The sequence below is a fragment of the Neofelis nebulosa genome, chromosome 3 (assembly GCF_028018385.1).
Source record: "Neofelis nebulosa isolate mNeoNeb1 chromosome 3, mNeoNeb1.pri, whole genome shotgun sequence".
Taxonomy (NCBI): domain Eukaryota; kingdom Metazoa; phylum Chordata; class Mammalia; order Carnivora; family Felidae; genus Neofelis; species Neofelis nebulosa.
In genome coordinates, this window is record NC_080784.1 from 16,922,259 (window position 1) to 16,941,609 (window position 19,351).

At 39.6% G+C, this 19,351-nt stretch overlaps 1 protein-coding gene and 1 pseudogene across 5 annotated transcripts in view; one reads left to right on the plus strand and one right to left on the minus strand.

The window, feature by feature from the left end:
- Positions 1-19,351, plus strand: part of SNX25 (sorting nexin 25) — a 133,931-nt gene that overhangs the window by 99,781 nt on the left and 14,799 nt on the right. For 3 of the 5 annotated variants that reach the window (XM_058723404.1, XM_058723407.1, XM_058723406.1), the window contains exons 8-13: positions 1,425-1,556; positions 3,535-3,807; positions 6,841-7,005; positions 10,154-10,285; positions 13,068-13,208; positions 17,005-17,118. In XM_058723404.1, coding sequence (XP_058579387.1) covers positions 1,425-1,556; positions 3,535-3,807; positions 6,841-7,005; positions 10,154-10,285; positions 13,068-13,208; positions 17,005-17,118 — 957 coding nt within the window. Of the gene's footprint in view, positions 1-1,424; positions 1,557-3,534; positions 3,808-4,631; positions 4,878-6,840; positions 7,006-10,153; positions 10,286-13,067; positions 13,209-17,004; positions 17,119-19,351 lie in introns of those variants that run through there. The other 2 variants (XM_058723405.1, XM_058723408.1) reach the window with 2 other exon arrangements.
- LOC131508126 (small ribosomal subunit protein uS17m-like) lies at positions 14,862-15,361 on the minus strand (annotated as a pseudogene).

The following is a 19,351-nucleotide window of genomic DNA, read 5'->3' on the forward strand; positions in this document are numbered from 1 at the left end:
ATATTCATAAAACACAAAAGTCTAAAAATGGCTCATATTTTAGAAGATGTTTTGGACTTGGTTTTGCAAATATGTGAATTTGTATCTAATTTGGAATTCATTTTGATCGAAGGAAAATTATACTGGGGAGACTTTCTTAGAATTTGTCAAATGCCCTTTCTGCTCGGCTTCTCTCTATGTTAAAAATCGATAGCTCTCTGAGTGATCTGTTATCCCTAGCCCGAGTTGATATGGGCTCCTACAAACCTCCATGGACCATGTACAGTTAGAATTTGTATGTCACAGTGCTTTAGTGGTAGGGTTTCCATAAAGATACATGCTATGATTTTCCAAAGTTAGTAAACTAAATCCTAATAGTCTGAAATATTTGTGGACTCCAATTGTTAGGGGTCTGTAGCATGGGATGACTGTCTCCTTTAATGAGTTACCAGAAGTTGTTAGAAAAATGCCTGCCTCTTTCTGTTTACAGAAACTATTGAGGACTCACTGTTGGTAGAAGAGTTGAATCTGTGTTGGTCATATGCACTTGATTTTAGAAAGATCTTACTGGTCACATTTCCAAAAAATTTCCCACTGCCACAATATAAATTGTTAAGAATCTTAAAACATAAGTGTTTCTTTTAATTGCATTTGAGGTATACTTACAGGTCTTTTTCTTAATTAACTAAGAACTAAGGATATGGGACTTCAGTTCCTTCTAAATTAATTTGAGGGATTTTTCCTAATTAATTGAGTTATGAATTATTATGAAAGTGATCTGCTTTCTTCTATTATGGCAGCCTGTGCTCAAGATTTTGCCCACTGTATCTTCAGATTTGTTTTTTCTTTTTCTGTAAGCATACAAAATAGTAAACCAAGGAGTCATTTTGATATATAGTGCAATATTATGAACTAATTAAAATGATGCTTACAAAAGATATCTTAAATGAATATGATACTGTAAGTGAAGGAGCAAGATATAAAATAATTTTCATCACAAGTATAAGGATGGAAGGCAAAAATGTCAAATTATTAGAGTCCAGCTTCCTGGTATTTTATATATTTCTCTTTAATTTTTCTATTATGGGTATCTATTAACTTTTAGCAGTTTATCCCATAGGGCCGGGATTTTTGTCTGATTTCCTAGAAATGTGCCTGATACAGAGTAGATGCCAAATAAATCTTTTGCTGAATGAGTGAATGATTAATTGAAAATTGGCACTTATGAATATGTACATTTTGAATACTGAATAACTTTTTCCATTTAAAATTTAGGAAGTTGAGAGAAATACTGTATTAGGTTGACTACGACCTTAAAAAATGAGACTTTTTTTTCTTGAATGTAGACACCAATCCATTGAAAGTTAAAGGAAACTGATATTTAGAATTTTATTTTTAAGTTTTTAACGTTTTCTTTATTTTTTTTCCTTAAATTTCCTTAATAGATTCTTCAGTTTGAAGATATTTTGGCCAATACGTTCTACCGAGAGCACTTTCGAATGTACATGGAAAGGATGGACAAGAGAGCTCTGATTAGTTTTTGGGAGTCGGTGGAATATCTGAAGAGTGCTAACAAGGTAGTATATATAGGCTCAAAGAAATATTAATCACCAGCTGGTGAAAACTTGCATGTTAGGCAGTGTGTCTGTGTTTCTCAATGAAGCTGTAAGATAAATATACATTAAAAGACTATTTAAAACCAAATATAATAATGGAATTATGTTCCAGCTCATAATGGTAAATAAAATTATATTTTATTTTCACAAAAAGATACTTCTGAATGTGTGGTCAAGGGAAAAACAGATTCATAAATGTACCAAAATACTGAATTTACTTTCAGGCAGTTTTTTTGGTTTGCTTTTTTAGCACATTATAAAAAAAGTTATATACATCCACATTACTGGTACAATGAATTGATCTTGTCATGTACACCTCAATCTCATAACCTTGTTATTTTAATATCATGTGCATATTTTACACTACTGTTCTTCTTTTATTTCATTTAAAATATGACTGAATTAAGAAACACAAAAACCTTTAAAAAGCGGGTGGGGGTGGGGGGTGTGCCTGGGTGGCTCAGTTGGTTAAGCGGCTGACTTCGGCTCAGGTCATGATCTCACAGGTTCATGGGTTCGAGCCCCGCGTCGGGCTCTGTGCTGACGGCTCAGAGCCTGGAGCATGCTTCGGATTCTGTGTCTCCCTCTCTCTGTGCCCCTTCCCCGCTCACGCTTTGTGTCTCTCGCTCTCTTAAAAATAAATAAACATTAAAAAAAAAAAAACACAAAAGAAGATTTTTGGTTCTAGATGCCTCTTAACGATGAAAAGCCCCAATAAGCATTGTATTTTGCAATTGGCAAGTTCTCAGTACCTTTAAGAGTTAAAGAATATGAAATATGCATGTTTATATGTGTCTATAAATATACATGACAATATGTATAGTATATACATTACATGTATTTTGAGAGGCTTATTAAAATAAACACAAAAGTCACTGGGTACATTGCACTTTGCACTTCATGTGAGTATTGCTAGAACTCAATACTATTAAAATACATCATAAATCACATACTACATTGGTTTCAGAATTAAGTTCAGTCTCACAGTGTTTTTAAATCTTCTTAGAAATGCCTTTTATTGTTATTTTGTAAGTCACAAGTTACCTCATTTTATCCAATACTGCAGTTGCCCACTTTATTATATATTTTATTTATCAGACTTGATTCCAAATGACTTTTGGCTGCTCTCAAAGGAATATTGTGAAGAGCAATCTAAAGAATTTTCCTAAACTCCTGGAAACAATTTAAAAGATTTCAGTGCAATAAAAGTATATAGCTTCATGAAATAGCCTTATTTTGACCTAACAACACTAATTTGGGTGTAAAAGTTCTGAGATGTTTGTTAAATTCACAATATTCATTGAGTTGTTTGTCTTCATTTTTTAATCCTTTTGAAGACTTTGTGTAACATTCCTAGAATTAATGAGATGTTTTCAGAGGAAATATAAATGTTATGTTAATCAGAAGAGATGTTTGCATTTCTGAAACAGACTGGCTGTGACCTTAGTATGATGTTTAAGAGTAAGCTGTCTAATATAAGCTTGATTATAGTGCAATACATCATCATTCTGGAGAAGATTTTTCTTGTTTTCTTAAATTACATAATAATGACTTCTGGAGTGAAAAATGGCACTTCCAATTATTTATATTAGATTTTTTAAAGCCAAATTGAATTTAGCTGATAACTGAGCTGTGGAATTCAGATTTGCAAGAAGGAATCCGTTTCAAGACGAGAACTGTTCCCACTTTTCCCCTGCCAGCATTTAGTAGAAATTATATTCGTTAACTATTTAGCATAAAGTATTCATTTTCAGGAGCCAGACTCTTACCTCTTGACTCTGTGCACACGCACGCCAACGACCCCCACTGGTACCAGTAGCAGTGTCCATTTTCAATGTCTTCCTTCCAGCTTAAAGATGGAGAGAATTCAGAAGAAAAATATTTTTGTCAGAGATGATATTTCTTACCTTTCTTGTTTTTCGTCTTCCTGTCTTTTCAGAATGAAATCCCGCAATTAGTTGGTGAAATTTACCAGAATTTCTTTGTGGAAAGCAAAGAAATACCTGTGGAAAAATCACTCTACAAAGAAATCCAGCAGTGTCTTGTAGGAAATAAAGGTATTGAAGTGTTCTGCAAAATCCAGGGCGATGTTTATGAGACCCTAAAGGATAGGTATTACCCTTCATTTATTGTCAGTGACCTGTATGAGAAATTGACGATAAAAGAGGAAGAAAAACATGGCTCACACTTGATTTCCGGCAAGGATGAAATGGTGAGTCACATTTAATTTTCTCCTTCCTTCTCAGTGGTTAAGCTTCGAATACGATCAGGCGGACACGTACTGTTTAGGCAAATTTGGGGCACCTCTTCATCTTTTAATATGCAGGACCGTAAGTAGAACTCGTGCACTCTTCCCTTGTTCTTCTGAACAACTGACCACCACTTCCTCGCGTTGCAGCCTCCCAGCCCTGTCTCTACCTGCGACACACCCCGTGTGTGGCTCCTGAAAAGCGAGGACAGAGAGTCCGCAAGGTGGTGTAGGCCAGATGAGAGAATCAGTAGAACTTAGTCTAGTCCGAGAAGAGACAAAGGATGGGTAAGTGAGGAGAGGAAGAGGATGTGGGGGGCAGTTACAAGAAGTATTTTGGAGTTTAAAAAATCAGATGGAAGTAAGATTCTCTGAAAGAAACCTTGCTCAGCCACACCTCACTTGGGTCTGATTCTCCTAAGTGTACTATCATTTGGGAGATCTCTCATTTACTACTCTCATTTACCATCTCTCATTTACTACTAAAGGTTTAGAGGGCTTTACGATTTGTGAAGGTACAAAGAAACACAAAATGTTTTATTTACAGTCACCCTACATAGAAAGCTAATAATTAGTTTTGGATTTTTTTCTGCCTGGTTATATCTCAAACTCTGAGGAATCAAGTGCTTGCTCTTGATGGTATTAGAAGTTGGTGTCTCTGAACTGTTGTTAAATTCACTCATTCAGACTTTTTAAAGATTTGTTACTTAGTTCTTCACACTTTCTGTGTCTTCCGCCACCAACAGGGCCAAAAGTCTTTAGTCATTGCATCTTTTTTTCCCCATCAGATACAATTTATTAGAATTGAAGTTTGTTTACGTCATCTCTATGGCACTCTATTTCTAGCTACTGTGATGGTGATGTTCCAGCACAAGAAGAATTCTTCATTCGGTGGAACTTTCTTTTGGCTGATAGACTTTTGAGTGTCAAAGAAAAAATTGTTTTCCTGATTAAAGCTATGCAGATAAAGATACTGATACTTATTTCCCCAAACCTCACCCCTAAAATATAAATAAGCATCGTTTGTTTGTTGACATTAATTGGAAACACAGTGTATTTTTTTATTTAGGTGCCGGTAGCATTCAGTGTTGCATTCGTTTCAGGCGCACGACATGGCGATTCACCGTCTGTGTATGTTGTGTCGTGCTCACCATCAGTGTGGCTACCACCTGTCACTGTACAATGCTAGTACAATGTCATTGACGGTATTCCCCACATTGTGCCTTTTCTTCCAAAGACTTATTCATTCCATAACTAAAAGCCTCTATGTCCCACTCCCCTTCACCCATTGTATTTTTAAGATCAGTTTGCTTTATTTTTTTATTTTTTATATGTTTTTCGGTAAGTTTAACCGTGTTCTCTCTCTGCCTCAGAAATTAAAATGGTTAATAAGTAAATGCTATAAAAGAGGTTATGCAGATTAGTTAAAAATATCAACACCCAATAGATGAATTGGATAAAGTCTTGAACTGACAGTTGATATGAAAGGTAATAGTAAACAAATATGAAAAATTATCCAGCTTCACCTAGGACTCAAGGGTAATATGTATCACTGACCTTTTGAACGCTTCTGCTCTTTGTAGCAATAATCCCACTTCTAGAAATTCACCCTAAGGCAATAACTAAATGGTAGAAAAGGTAATGTACTGTGGAGTTTGTTTTAGTACCTCTGGGATGGTGAACCAGCAGAGTCAACCCAGAGCAGGAGCAGCGGTAGGAACACGCCTCAGGGTAGCATCAATTCATAGGATGGTATGCAGCCATAAAAATTCTAATTTTGAAGAGTAATTAACGCCCTGAAAATAAGCAGCATCATAAGTTATAGGGAAAAGACAGAATACCTGTTTGGATGTATATAAGGTATACAATTATGTCATGATAAATGCACTCCTGGACAAGGGTTTGAAAGACCGCACAAAAATTTAAAAAAAGAGCTTCGTTTTCTAGGGTTATTAATACTTCATTCTTGTTTGAAGAAAATTTTTTCTTTTACCGTTTATTTCAATTAATAAAAATTAGAAGGAAAATTCTAGAAGAATGTTAAGGAGAATAATAAAGCAAAAGATCATTCTCAGGACTTCTTTCCATTGTCCTACATACTGTTGCTGCTGACAGGTCTGTTTTATATGCTGTCTGCTGCTAATCTATCCAGATTTTTCAAAGTTCTGCAGTTCTGTATGAATCTGAAGGCACTTTGAAATCTTAACCATTTAACTCATAAGATGATCTACCTGTTGATTTGTGAAATACATCTTCAGGGGAGGGACTGAACAAAGTGTATACCGAAAATACTTTTACTAGTGGGAATTTGGAAATTTTATTTATTTTTATTTTATTCTTAATATTTATTTATTTTGGGGAGAGTGCAGGCAGGGGTGGAGCAGAAAGAGGGGGACAGAGGATCCGAAGTGGGCTCGGTGCTGACAGCAGCAAGCCCGATGTAGGGCTCGAACCCACGAACCACAAGATTATGACCTGAGCTAAAGTCAGATGCTCAAGCAACTGAGCCAGCCAGGTGCCCCTGGAAATTTTATTTTAAAAGTACTTAGCATAAGTTTTCTAGAATATTCTTAGGAGCCCGAAAGGAAGCCATACGCATCTCTGTGTCTTTGTCCAAGATTAGGCACAGACCACTCAGGTTGAGTTAGGCAGATAACTCAGTTGCCTTTTCTTGTTCCATGCAGATTCCCTTGGGTGTACCATTTGGGAAATAATGGTGTGGAATCCATCCCCCACTCTGCCCTGTTTTTCAGGCTATTAAATGTTTTTTCTTTCATTGTATTCCTCAATGCCAGTTACTGTGGTTCCAAATAACTTTGATTTGGCACTTTGCTGAGGAAAAGCAGCCTGCCTCTGAACTTTCTACCACAAAGTGTTAGGGGAATCTAGTACTTTGGCTAAGTGTATTGTAATGATCTAGAACCTGTATGCTAGGTACTCATTGCTGAATAGTCCATCGTTTTAAGACAGTGTGGTTCACATGACTTTTTCCCCCAGGACCCAGGAGGTGAGGCTGGTGAGGAAGCTGTAGATGAAGGCACCAGTCGGATTAATGAACAAGCCAGTTTTGCTGTAAACAAACTACGAGAACTAAATGAGAAACTTGAATATAAAAGGCAAGCTCTAAATTCTATTCAAAATGCACCAAAACCTGACAAGAAGGTAACTCTTTCACTTTCAAGGTTGTCTTTGAAAGTTTCCTTTTTTCTGATCTGATAAGTAGTAGTTTCAGTTTATATTGCAAAGCATCACTGTTTCTTTAAAAAAAAAAATTGTATTTGTACGCTCCGTGGTTACTTTTTTGCATCTAGTATAGAGTTAGAAAAGCACTTTTTTTTTTCTTTAATTTTTTTTTTTAACGTTTATTTATTTTTGAGACAGAGAGAGACAGAGCATGAACGGGGGAGGGTTAGAGAGAGGGAGACACAGAATCTGAAACAGGCTCCAGGCTCTAAGCTGTCAGCACAGAGCCCGACACAGGGCTGGAACTCATGGACCGCGAGATCATGACCTGAGCTGAAGTTGCCGCTTAACCGACTAAGCCACCCAGGTGCCCCGAAAAACACTTGTTTTTAATCTTCTGTGCTTTGGGGTTCTCTCCGGTCATCCGCGGTGAGCAGCCCTGTGCTCTCTTACCTGGCTTGCCTATGGTAGGTACCTTTGCAGAAGAGGGCAAAGCACTTCCTTGTGCCAGACCCATTTCTGGAAGTACATTAACTTTTCAAGGACAATCATCTTACTTTTATTTTTCTTTCAAATGCTGTGAGTCACAATTTAGAGAACCTCACAGAATGACACAAGAAATAAATTGTTTTGCTAAAAGCCAACAGAATTGGAAAGTTTAAAAATGTAAACAGCATCTCCCCAGCTGGCATTTCTCAAACCCGTGCAGTGGCGTGGCTTTTTGCTTTGTGTTTACACGTCTTCGGCGACCCAACAGGGAGATGTCTCTGTTACAGGTATGGCTGGTGCTCTTCAGTCTGCCAAACTGACCTCCTCTGGCACTTTCTGAGGGTGTGTTCAGCAACATAAGTGATGAGTAAATGCATGATGCTCTGCTGGTCACTGTGGAGAACCAGTGAGCTATAGAGCTGCCAGCCTTCCTAAGGAGGGAGCAAACATGCTGATTGTGGAACCAAAATATCCTCACAGGAAAATGAAGCAGGGTGGTCACAGCTCTGATGGTAATAAAATGCAGGACGAGGTTTAGGCTGCGAGTGCTTCCTGGAGGCTTTTTGAGAAAGGAAAGAGTCCTCGTAGCTGGCATGTTCAGGAGAGTTTTAAGGCAAAGCTTCTGCCCTCAAACTACAGGTTTTCTCATGAAAGAGGTCCAAGGGGATGATGAGCATGCTTTCTCTTTTTTTTAAATTACTTTTTTAAAGTGTGGCAAAATAGACATCACCTGAATTTACCATTTTAATCGTTTCAAGTATACACTTCAGCATCGGTCCGTTCACATTGTTATGCAACCATCACTACCGCCCATCTCCTGAAATTGTTTCATCTGGCAAGACTGAAACTTTGTGCCCCTTAAATGACACTTTCCATCCTCCCGTCCCCAACCCCCTGGAAACTACCCTTCTCCTTTCTACCTCGTGTGAATTGAACTACTCTTAAATACATCATGAATGGAGGCATACGGTATTCGTCCTTTTGTGACTGGCTTCTTTCCCTTAGCCTAAAGTCTCAAGGTTCGTTCGTATTATACCGAGTGTGAGAATTTCCTTCCTTTTTAAGACTGAACAATTTTCCATTGCGTGTACATACAGCATTTTGTTTATCCGTTCACCCATCAGTGGATGTTGGTTTGGCTTCCACCTTTTAAGTTTTGTGAATGATGTTACCACGAACGTGGGTACAAATACATTTTTGAGATCTTGCTTTCCATTCTTTGGAGCATGTGCTCACAAGTGAAATTGCTGGGTCAAAATTGCTGGGACAGTAATTCTGTCTTTAATTCTTAGAGGAATCTCCATACTGTTTTCCATATTGGCAGCACCATTTTATACCTTCTCACCAACAGTGTATACGGTTTCCAGTTTCTCTATCTCCTCACCAGTAATTGTTGTTTTTCATCTTTTTTTTTATAGTAACTATCCTAATGGGTGCGAGGTAGTATCTTATTGTGGTTTTGATTTGCATTTCACTAATGATTAGTTACATTGAGTATCTTTGCATGTGCTTTTTGGCCATTTATAGAATGTTTTTGGAGAAATGTCTATTCAAGTCCTTTGCCCGTTTTTGAATCAGGCTGGTTTTTGTTTTTAAGTTTTAAGAGTTCTCTATATATTCTAGATGTTAGTACCCTATCAGATATGTGATTTGTAAATATTTGCTCTAATTCTGTGGGTTGCTTTTTTACTGTGTCAGTAGTATTCTTTTCACAAAAGTTTTAAATTGTTATGAAGTCCCATTTTCCTATATTTTCTTTTGCTGCCTGTGCCTTTTGTGTCATAGCCAAGAAGTTATTACCAGTTCAGTGTTCTAAAGCTTTCCCCCTATGTTTTCTTCTAAGAATTTATGGTTTTAGCTCTTATGTTTAGGTCTTTGATGAATTTTGAGTTGTCTGTTATTTATGGTGTTAGGTAAGGGTCCAACTTCATTGTTTTGCTTATGGGTATCCAGTTTTCTCAGCACTGTTTGTTGAGAATATTGTCCTTTTCCCATTGAATGGTGTTGGCACCCTTGTCAAAAATCACTTGACCATATATGCAAAGGTTTATTTCTTGCTGGTCTGTTCTATTCCATTGGTCTATATGTCTGTCTTTATGCCAGTACCGTACTGTTTTGATTAGCGTAGCTGTGTAGTAAGTGTTGAAATCAGGAAGTATGAGCCCTCTAACTTTTGTTCTTCTTCAAGATTGTTTTGGCTGTTCAGTCTGCTTTGAGATTCCATGTGAACTTTATGATGGATTTTTCTATTTTTGCAGAAAAAAAATCACTGGCATTGTGATAAGGATTGTGTTGAATCTGTAGATCACTTTGAGTCATATTGACATCTTAGCAGTGCTCAGTCTTCTAATCCATGAACATTGAATATCATTCCATTTGTCATCTTTAATTTCTTTCATCGGTGTTAGGTAGTTTTCATAGTAGAAATCTTTCACTTCTTGTCTAATTCCTAAATATTTTATTATTTTTATGCTATGGTAAATGGAATTGTTTTCTTAATTCCCTTTTTGGATTGTCCGTTTTTAGTGTATAGAAATGCAGCTGATTTTTGTCTGTTGATTTTGTACCCTGCTACTTTGCTGAATTGTGTAGCATTTTAAGCGCTTTTGTAACTCTCAGGATGTTTTCTCTCTTGCAGATTGTTTCCAAGTTGAAGGAGGAAATAATTCTAATAGAGAAAGAACGCACGGACCTACAGCTGCACATGGCAAGAACAGACTGGTGGTGTGAGAACCTCGGAATGTGGAAAGCCTCCATCACCAGTGGAGAGGTAGGTGACTGCTTTTCCTCCAAGTTTACTTTAAGAGTATGATTTTGGAGGGGTACCTGGGTGGCTCAGTCAGTTGGGCATCCGACTTCAGCTCGGGTCACGATCTGATGGTTTGTGGGTTCAAGCCTTGCATCGGGCTCTGTGCTGACAGCTCAGAGCCTGGAGCCTGCTTTGGATTCTGTGTCTCCCTCTCTCTCTGCCCCTCCCCGCTTGCACTCTGTCTGTCTCTCTCTCAAAAATAAATAAACATTAAAAAAATAATAAAAAAAGAATATGATTTCGGGGTGCCTGGGTGGCTCAGTCAGTTGAGCAAAGCTTTGACTTCAGCTCAGGTCATGATCTTGCAGTTTGTGAGTTCGGAGCCCCGCATCAGGCTTGCTGCTCTCAGCGCAGAGCCTGCTTCAGATCTTCTGTTCCCCTCTGTCTCTGTCCCTCCACCAATTGCACTCTCTCTCAAAAATAAATAAAAACATTTAAAAAAATTTAAAAAATGAGTATGATTTTATAAGACAAGATTTTGTCCTACAGAATTAAGGTTGAGGATAGAAAAGTTACGTTTGCTCTTACAGACTGCATTTGCCCCCTTCTTTCCTCACTGTTCTCGCTCTGTCTTACTACCCTTGACTGTGAGCTGTACTAGAGCTGCCTGGCATAGATCTGATCTCTCTCCATTTCAGGTTGTTCTTGTTCACTGGAACTGTAAGCACCTTTCAGATAGGGACAGGTAATGTCCTTGAATTGCCATTTTCTTTTGTCATTGAGGGTTGAAATAAAATGGAAGGGCACTATTTGAAATTTGGTGGTGAAAAATTAAAAATTTTAAGTGTTTCTGATTGTTCCATTCTGCTGACTTCAATTACTTAAATCTCAATTGCTCTAAGATCTTTAATAATGAATATTTTTTGCTTTGACTTAGAAAATATTTTGCTATTCTTTGAGGGATATGGGTATCAATTTCCAGAATATGCTGTATCCCTTTTGTCTGTAAAAAGAATTTCTCTTCAAGGAGTGATGCATATAGGCATTTCCACTGTTGACAACTTCTTTGTTCCCACCTGGCTTACTATCAGTCATGTGGAAATCTGGAGACGAAGGTCAGGTCCACACAAATAACGAGATCATGAGGAACACAGTGTTAATGTTTTGTTCCACTATTATTTCAAATGGCTTGTGAAAATACTTAACTCCTTAGATTTGTAAGGGCCTGTTTGTACACTTTATCTTTGTTCTTCTCCATCTTGCCCATCAGCCCGGTGTCTTTACACGCTCTCTGTGGTGGTGGGGTGGGGGTTGCTTAAGATTCACAACCCTAAGTTCACCTCTAGATTGGATAGCACGCAATTCATGTTCTCCGAGAGCAGCTCTGAAAGCACACCCGCGGCAGGAGTGCTTCACTGGGTGCTGCACCGGCTCTTTGGTACTTGTGAGCACTCCCATTACGGCCAGCTTCAGGAGCTCGCCGTGGCACCGTGGTCACCGAAAAGATAATGGCAATGGACCCTGAAGGGTCACCTGACCGTCGGAGTTTGCAAGGCAGCCCTGCATGGGAATGTGTGGGAGATGTATCTACGTCGCGCCAGATTCTCTTGAGTTCTGATCCTGGCTGACACCCACACTAGCTGTGTGATCGTAGGACAGTCCAGAGACCCTGTGTGTGTCCTCACCTCCTGCATCCTCACAGTGGGGTAATGGTCCTACGTCACGGGGCTCCGTGGGTGCTCAGTGTGTCTTGTGTCTCTTTCCTTTGCCTTTCTTATTGTCTCTTTGTCTCTAATTTGATTGATGATACTAATTCAAGCCTAAATTCAGTATTTTCTTTTTGTTTCTAATCTATTTATGTTAAGTATAATAATGGCCTATTTCTGAATTATGATATCGTGTGTGTGTGTGTGTGTGTGTGTGTGTGTGTGTGTGTGTGTGTCTGAATGAATTATCTAAGTTGGGAGGTAGAGGAAATCTTTTCTTTCAATGTATATCTTTCAATGTAAAATTTCATGAAAATTGAAATCATGGTTTGTTGAATCCAGAAATTAAACTGGGGAAGGCTTTATCCTTTTCTGAGACAGGTTTTAGCATATCTTACACCTTTTTGCTTTCTGTTAATTTGTTTTTTCAAAGGAATACACTTAGCATGTTAAGTCTGCTATATTAATTTTCTTTTGATATGTAACAAATGACCACATGTTTCATGGCTTAAAACAGTGTCCACTGATGGGCTCGCAATTCTGCAGGTTGAAAGTCCAGCACCGTATGACAGTGTCCTCTACTCATTGTTTCCCCGAGGCTGAAGGCAACGTATTGGCCAGACTGAGTTCTTGTCTGGAGACTCTGAGGAAAAAGCCACTTCCAAGCTCGTTTAGGGCGTTGGCAGGATTCAGTTCCATGCGGTTGTAGACCTGAGGTCTCGTCTGGCTGTCAGCGGAGGCCCTGCCACGTCCTTTCCACCTGCCCCTCTCCATCTTCACGCCAGCACCACATGCCGAGTCCTTCTTGCGCTTCCTGTCTTTCTGACTTCCTGTCCTCCTACCATCCCAGGGAGTGTCTCTGCTCTTCAGGGGCTTGTATGATTAGGTTAGACCCATCCGGGTAATCTCCCTTCTTTAAGGTCAGCTGTCAAATATAGCATAACCTGATCGCAGGAATGGACACCATATTCACAGTTCCAGGGATGATGCAGGGTGTAGCCACCAAGGGGTGGGAAATCTTGGGGAGTATTTAGAAATCTTGCCTACCACATCCGCTAACCATGCTTTTTGTTGTTGTGGTGTCTGTTTTTTCCAAGGTTACAGAAGAGAATGGTGAGCAAATGCCCTGTTACTTTGTCATGGTAAGCTTACAAGAAGTTGGCGGAGTTGAAACTAAGAACTGGACCGTCCCTAGAAGGCTCAGTGAGTTTCAGAATTTACACCGGAAACTTAGTGAGGTATGAATACTCATGAATACAAGGTTTAGAATTACAAGCAAGAAGATATTTAAGAGCTCATTTCAATTTTTACATATAAGGAAACTGATCATTAACCTTTCTCCCTTCGCTATGGATACTGGCAAAGTGGCTTTTTCAGTCCGACATTTGGAAATTAACTCATAGCTCAGACGGTTTAGAGTAAATCCTTCAGGACAAAGAACTGTCTGATCTCCACTAAGCCTCAGAGAACCCCAGAGCTGAAAGAGAGCTAGGGGTCATCTAGGGCCCCCGGTTTTGAGGCTGCCAGTTGTGACCCATTAGTGGGAAGTGAAATCAGTTATTGATTGCAGCAGTGGACAGAGCATAGAATATATTGGATTTCAGCACAACAAGTAAGGGAGTCATACAGTGTCGTGGTTGAAAGCATAGACTCAGGAGCAAGACTGCTTGAGTTTGGACTGTGGCTATACTGTTTAGTAGCTATATGACCTGGGACTTGTCACTCTGTCTCTCTGTCCCTCTTCTTCCTCATCAGTAGAATACAAATATCCATAGCATCTACCTCTCCCATCTCACAGATTTGTGAGAATTAAGAGAATACGTTTATCCAAAGCATTTAGAAGAGAGTGTTTCGCATAATAAACGTTATCGTGTCGGTGGTGGTAGCAGTGGTAGTAATGAACACTGTTTCATAGAACTTCTCAGCTTTACATGTGGATTATATTATTTATGTGGATATGCATTTATACGTATGCAGGCTGCAGCGTAGCATGCACTTCCTACTGTGAGTTTTAGTTAGAAACGTTAGAAAGCTTCTAATCTAGGTCACTTCTTTTATTTTAAGGTGAGAGGAACTGACCCCAGAGAGTTTGGTCAATTTATCATAGGACGTGTACATAGTGGCCAAACCAGGATTGGAATCCGGGTCATTACTTTCCATTTCTTGTTCTTCCATCTTTCTCAGGAATTGCGTCTTCTCTAACTCTCCTCCTCCTGGAGGTGACTGCCCTCTTCCCCAGCAACTGAAAAGCTTTTCAGTCACGTCTACTTTTGTTTCTGTTTATTGTTCTCTGGCTTAGGATGAACTGACTCTTGGTAAAATCCTGTGGTCACCTATCAGACTCCTCTTCTGCAAATGAAATATGTCTATTTCCTATAACCTTTTCTCCTGAGGGGATTTTTTTAAACCTTTTTAATCACTATCTTGTGAATACTATAACTTCTTCAAGTGCCTTTTTTTTTTTTTTCGAATTTTCAAGTTTTATTTTCTATATGTCAGCTTTCTTATTAATACAGACTTTAATCTGATACAGACTGACCCCAATCAGACTGTTATTTCCATTCATAATTGGTTAAATCAGAGAAAAAGTTTAAATTAATTTTGAATATGTACCACCAAAAATAAATATTCACTTAATGTGAATCCGTTTTATGATATCAAAAGGTTTTTTCCTCCCCAAAGATTCTAAGATAAATTCAAGATTCCTTTGGCAAATGAAAAAAAACAAACAAAAAACCTTCTAAAATAGTGAGCTTACAAAACAATGGGGATTACTAGGCATACTTACTGTAAGAGAAAATATGTCTAATGAAAAGGAAATTTAAAACATGACCTTAAACTTTTATGAAAAATTTTAACAAGGCCTTTACTTATTTACTTTACCTGTTCCATAAATACCAGAAGAGAAATTGGACAGTTTGTAGCGACACTTAGAAAAATTTTTTTCCATAAAGCCAACTTGGATATCTTTCCCTTTGACTCCTTCTTCCAGTCCCCCTTTACTCTGCTGAAGAGCTATTCAGTTCTTCCAGAGTTTTGGTTGGGTGGGTGGGTTCCAGACTGACCTGGCTTTCCAGGTAGGGAGTTCCTGCACAGGGTTTTCCCGTCACTGGATCTGTGACTTGTCCAACTTTGAAAATGATCTCGGCCAGTTCATGTTTTAGCTGCTTTGTTCGTGGGACAGTGGAGCTTTGAGAAGCACGATATCCCCAACAGTGTGCTGCTAAAGAGCATCATGAGCAAAGTAGACTTTTCCCTTATTAAAATACTTTAATCAGTAGGGATCCCAAACAAGCCTGGTCACTCTGACTTTGGCTGGTTTTTGCCTTGCCGTTCCGATCGCCTTCTCCACGATGCATCTGGCATGGACAGGTGAACGAACCACTGACATCATGTGGCTTTGGTCACTTCCCGCTCTGCTTTCCCTGCACGCATCCTCTATAACTTCTTCAAATGCTTTTAAAAGGTTGGTGGCCACAACCAAGTGTCCGACTCTGGTACTTCTCCAGTGGACTGTGGTCACCCTGGTAGTGTGGAAAGCAAACTGCCGTCTCAATAGAAGATTAAATTTTTGCCAAAATTGTCGAGTACAATTGACACTGCAGAAAAATGTGTTGTTTGCCCTGTGACAAACCATTGTGAAGCCAAGTTTAGGATCAGTCTAGTTGCTGATGAAAACAGAAGGAGAAAAAGGAATTGAGAGGAGGTTTTGAAATAAAATGTATGTGGAAAATATTCTTAGAACACCAGAAACAAGTAGATCAAAGACTGAGAGGAAATAAGCCTTATAAAATTCCACGTCTGTCATTTTTCTCCTCTCTTTAGCTGATCACTGGGTTCTTTTCTCACCCTTAGAAATTAGCATCGTGTGAGATGTCATGTTTTTGTATGTGAATGCTTTCTGTTGACAGTTGGGACAGGAAGCACCTTTTCGGGTCCCCGGGGAAGTGCAGTCTTCCCTTCTGACGCTCACTGCCTGTTTCGTTTCTTTACGACTGTACCCTGAGTCAGAGCCCTCGTTTATGTACAGCCTTGGGCACGTGGCGTTGTCCTTTAGTGTCCTTTAGTGGGCTGCGAGGGAAGGGCCAGTTTTCCCTTTCCCGGCACCCGAAGCACTTGCATGCACTTGCTCTGACTGACTTGTCCCACGCCTTCTCCTGCTACGGCCAGGCCAGCGGGTGCTCCTGTGCCCCTTCTGTGCGCCAAGGGTCAGCAGCACCGAAGGCTGTGGCAGGCAGACTCTGTGCTCCCTGACTTGTCGATGCCAGCTGGTTTCATTAAGCACATTCAGATGGCCCCAGTGCCTTCGTGAAGGCCAGCGTTTGGAAATGGGGGCAGAGTCTGGAGAGTTTGGGAATTGGCACAAAGGACACAGACTGTGTGGTCAGATGGATCTGGGTTTTAATCCTGTCGTCAGTTGTATCCTATGTAGAACAGGAATGAATAGCCATTGCCAACTCTTAGAGCTGTTGGTACACACGCCATGCTTCTAGCACAGTGTCTGGCAGAATGTAGGCCTTCATCCACAAAGGGAAGTCTGTTATTATTTATTAATACGCAGTATTATTATTAATATGGTTACATTGCGAAAGGCGGTAAGAAAGCTACAAGCCCAGTTACTCTTTCTTTCCGTTGTATTCTTTTGTCAGCTTTGATAACTTGTCCACACGTGGAGATGTTGTAAACAAAGCACATCCTAACAGAAAAATCGTCTGTGAGCCGGGTGTGCCCGCCTAGAGCACTGGGCTGCTTCGTGTTGCACAAATCCACCCGATTGGCCTGGCCTCAGGGCTGCCTGGCTTCCGGGCCTTCGTGGGCCTACGGGTGCGCTTTAGACTTTTTTCATCAAATGTCCTGCTCCTCCTCATTCCTTGGAGCCGGATTAGAACAGTCGGGTTTTCAAGGTCTTAAATCTCAAGAGGAACGAGAACAGGAAGAAGATACTTGGTTTGTTCTAATTATAAATCTAAACTGCCCCCCCCCCCAAGATATAGATATGACTGAGTTGCTAACATTTAATGTTTTCTTCCACAGTGTTTCCCTTCTTTAAAAAAAGTCCAGTTGCCTTCTCTTAGCAAGCTGCCTTTCAAATCTATAGATCACAAGTTTATGGAAAAGTCAAAGAATCAATTAAATAAGTTTTTACAGGTAAGCAACTGAAACGTTTTGGATCCAAGAGGAAAAATTAGTTATTTTGTGGTTAAACTGTCATTATTCTAAGATCTTGCTCATTAGCTTCCTGTGCTCTCTGGTCATGCCAGATCCTCAAAATATCTTTGGTTGGCTTATTTGTTTGTCATGAAAGTATACTACACACACAAAATATAAAAAATATAAAATACGTACAGTACAGAAATCACGTGTACAACTGTCTCCTCCTTCACACCCTGAGCACACCGTGCACGCACTAGCACCCAGTCCGGGAAATAGGATACTGCCAGTGCCTCCGGCTTTCTTCCTGTCATTGCCCCCCACCCCGACCAGGGGCCGTGATGATCCTGACTTCTGACAGCCCAGAGACACTTGTTTTCGCACTTTGTATAAATGGAATCATGCAGTATGGACTCCTACGTGTCTGACCTCTTTCACTCGACACTGTGTTCAGGGGACTCTGGCCCGCAGTGCTGTTCTGGCTGCGGATCGTTCGTTTTCACTGTTGTGTAGATTTCCCACTGTGCGAACATATTGTACTCTATTCATTCTGTTTTTGACAAGCATCTGCATGGTTTCCGGTTGAGGCCATTTATGAAGAGGGCTTCTAGAAACTTCTAGTACTTGTCTTTTGGTGAATATATGTCGTGTAATACCTACGGGTCTGAGTTTCTTAGTTTTATGAAGTCGTTGTAGCAGTTTTTACACTGTCACCCCAGAATGTAAGGGTTCTGATTGCACCCCATCACCATTGCCACTGACTCTCTGCCGTGTTCTTTAAAGAAAAAAAATGCTTATTTATTTTGAAAAACGCTCACATGTGCGCACATGCAAGTGGGGGAGAGACGTAGAGAATCCCAAGCAGGCTCCACCCTCAGCGCGTAGCCCGACACAGGGCTCGATCTCATGACTGACTGCGAGATCACGGCCATGAGATCACAGCCTGAGCCAATGTGGACACTCAATTGACTGAGCCATTCAGGGGCCCTGCTTTGTTCTTTTTAATCATCCTGGTGGGTGTGTGGTAGTATCTTGTGGTTTTAATTTGCATTTCCCTGACAGCTAATGATATGAACCACCAGTCTGTATGTGTTTGGCCATTTGGATAGTTTCTTTCGTGAAGGGTCTGGCCAAGTTGAGTCTGCTTTTCTGTCCTGTCTCCTGTCTTTTCCCTACCACTTTGTGGGAGTTCTGCATGTGATTTGGACATAAATCTTGTCAAACCATTTATGTTGCAGATACCTTCTCCCTTTCTGTGGATGGCCTTTTCGCTCTCTTAATGACTTATTTTAATGAACTGAAGTTCTCAATTTTAATTTAGTCCAAAATACCAATTTTATCTCTTGTGGTTTTGCCGTTCTGCTTATTAGGAAATCTTTGCCTACTCTGAGGTCCTAAAGACCTTCTCCTAAGTTCCTCTGAATGCTTTATTATTTGTCTTCAGTCTGTTTTTAGAGAATAAGGCCAAAGATACACGATCCTTAGTAGCAACCACTATATATTTTTCCTTTGCTGTGCCCTCTATATATGCAGAGTATAGTTAAGTTACTCAAACCATGGATTCCCAAAGCTCTTTTTGGAGGCATTGAACTTTGCCTTGTGAAACACTTTTTGCCTATATATGGTAGCTAGAAGTCCTGAGATTTTAAATAGTGGATGTTGCCAAATTCTTAGTAAAGGCTATATTCAAATATAGTCGTTGAATCAGAAGTATGGGTCATTGTTAAAATAAGTTAACGTCAGGGGCGCCTGGGTGACTCAGTTGGTTAAGCATCTGACTTTGGCTCAGGTCATGATCTCACAGTTTGTGAGTTCTAGCCCTGCATCGGGCTCTGTGCTGACAGCTCAGAGCCTGGAGCCTGCTTCAGATTCTGTCTTCTTCTCTCTCTGCCCCTCCCCCACTCGTGCTCTTTCTCTCAAAAATAAATAAATGTTGAAAAAAAAATTTATAAAAAAATAAGTTAATGTCAGAGTTGCTTTGACTTTTTTCCCCTTATATTCATATCTTCTTCTTTCCCTCTGTCTCTGTCTGTCTCTCTCTAAATATGTTCGTATGTGTGTATTCTAAAGTTTTCCAAGATACAAATTATGTTATTTCCCAAGGGAAATTTTTGTTTCCTAAAATTATTTTTTATAATATTATATAATATGTGTGTATAGTATATAATATATAAACCTCCCTTGGGAAATAAAACAATTTGCACCGTAGAAAAATGTTCTGAGTTTAATT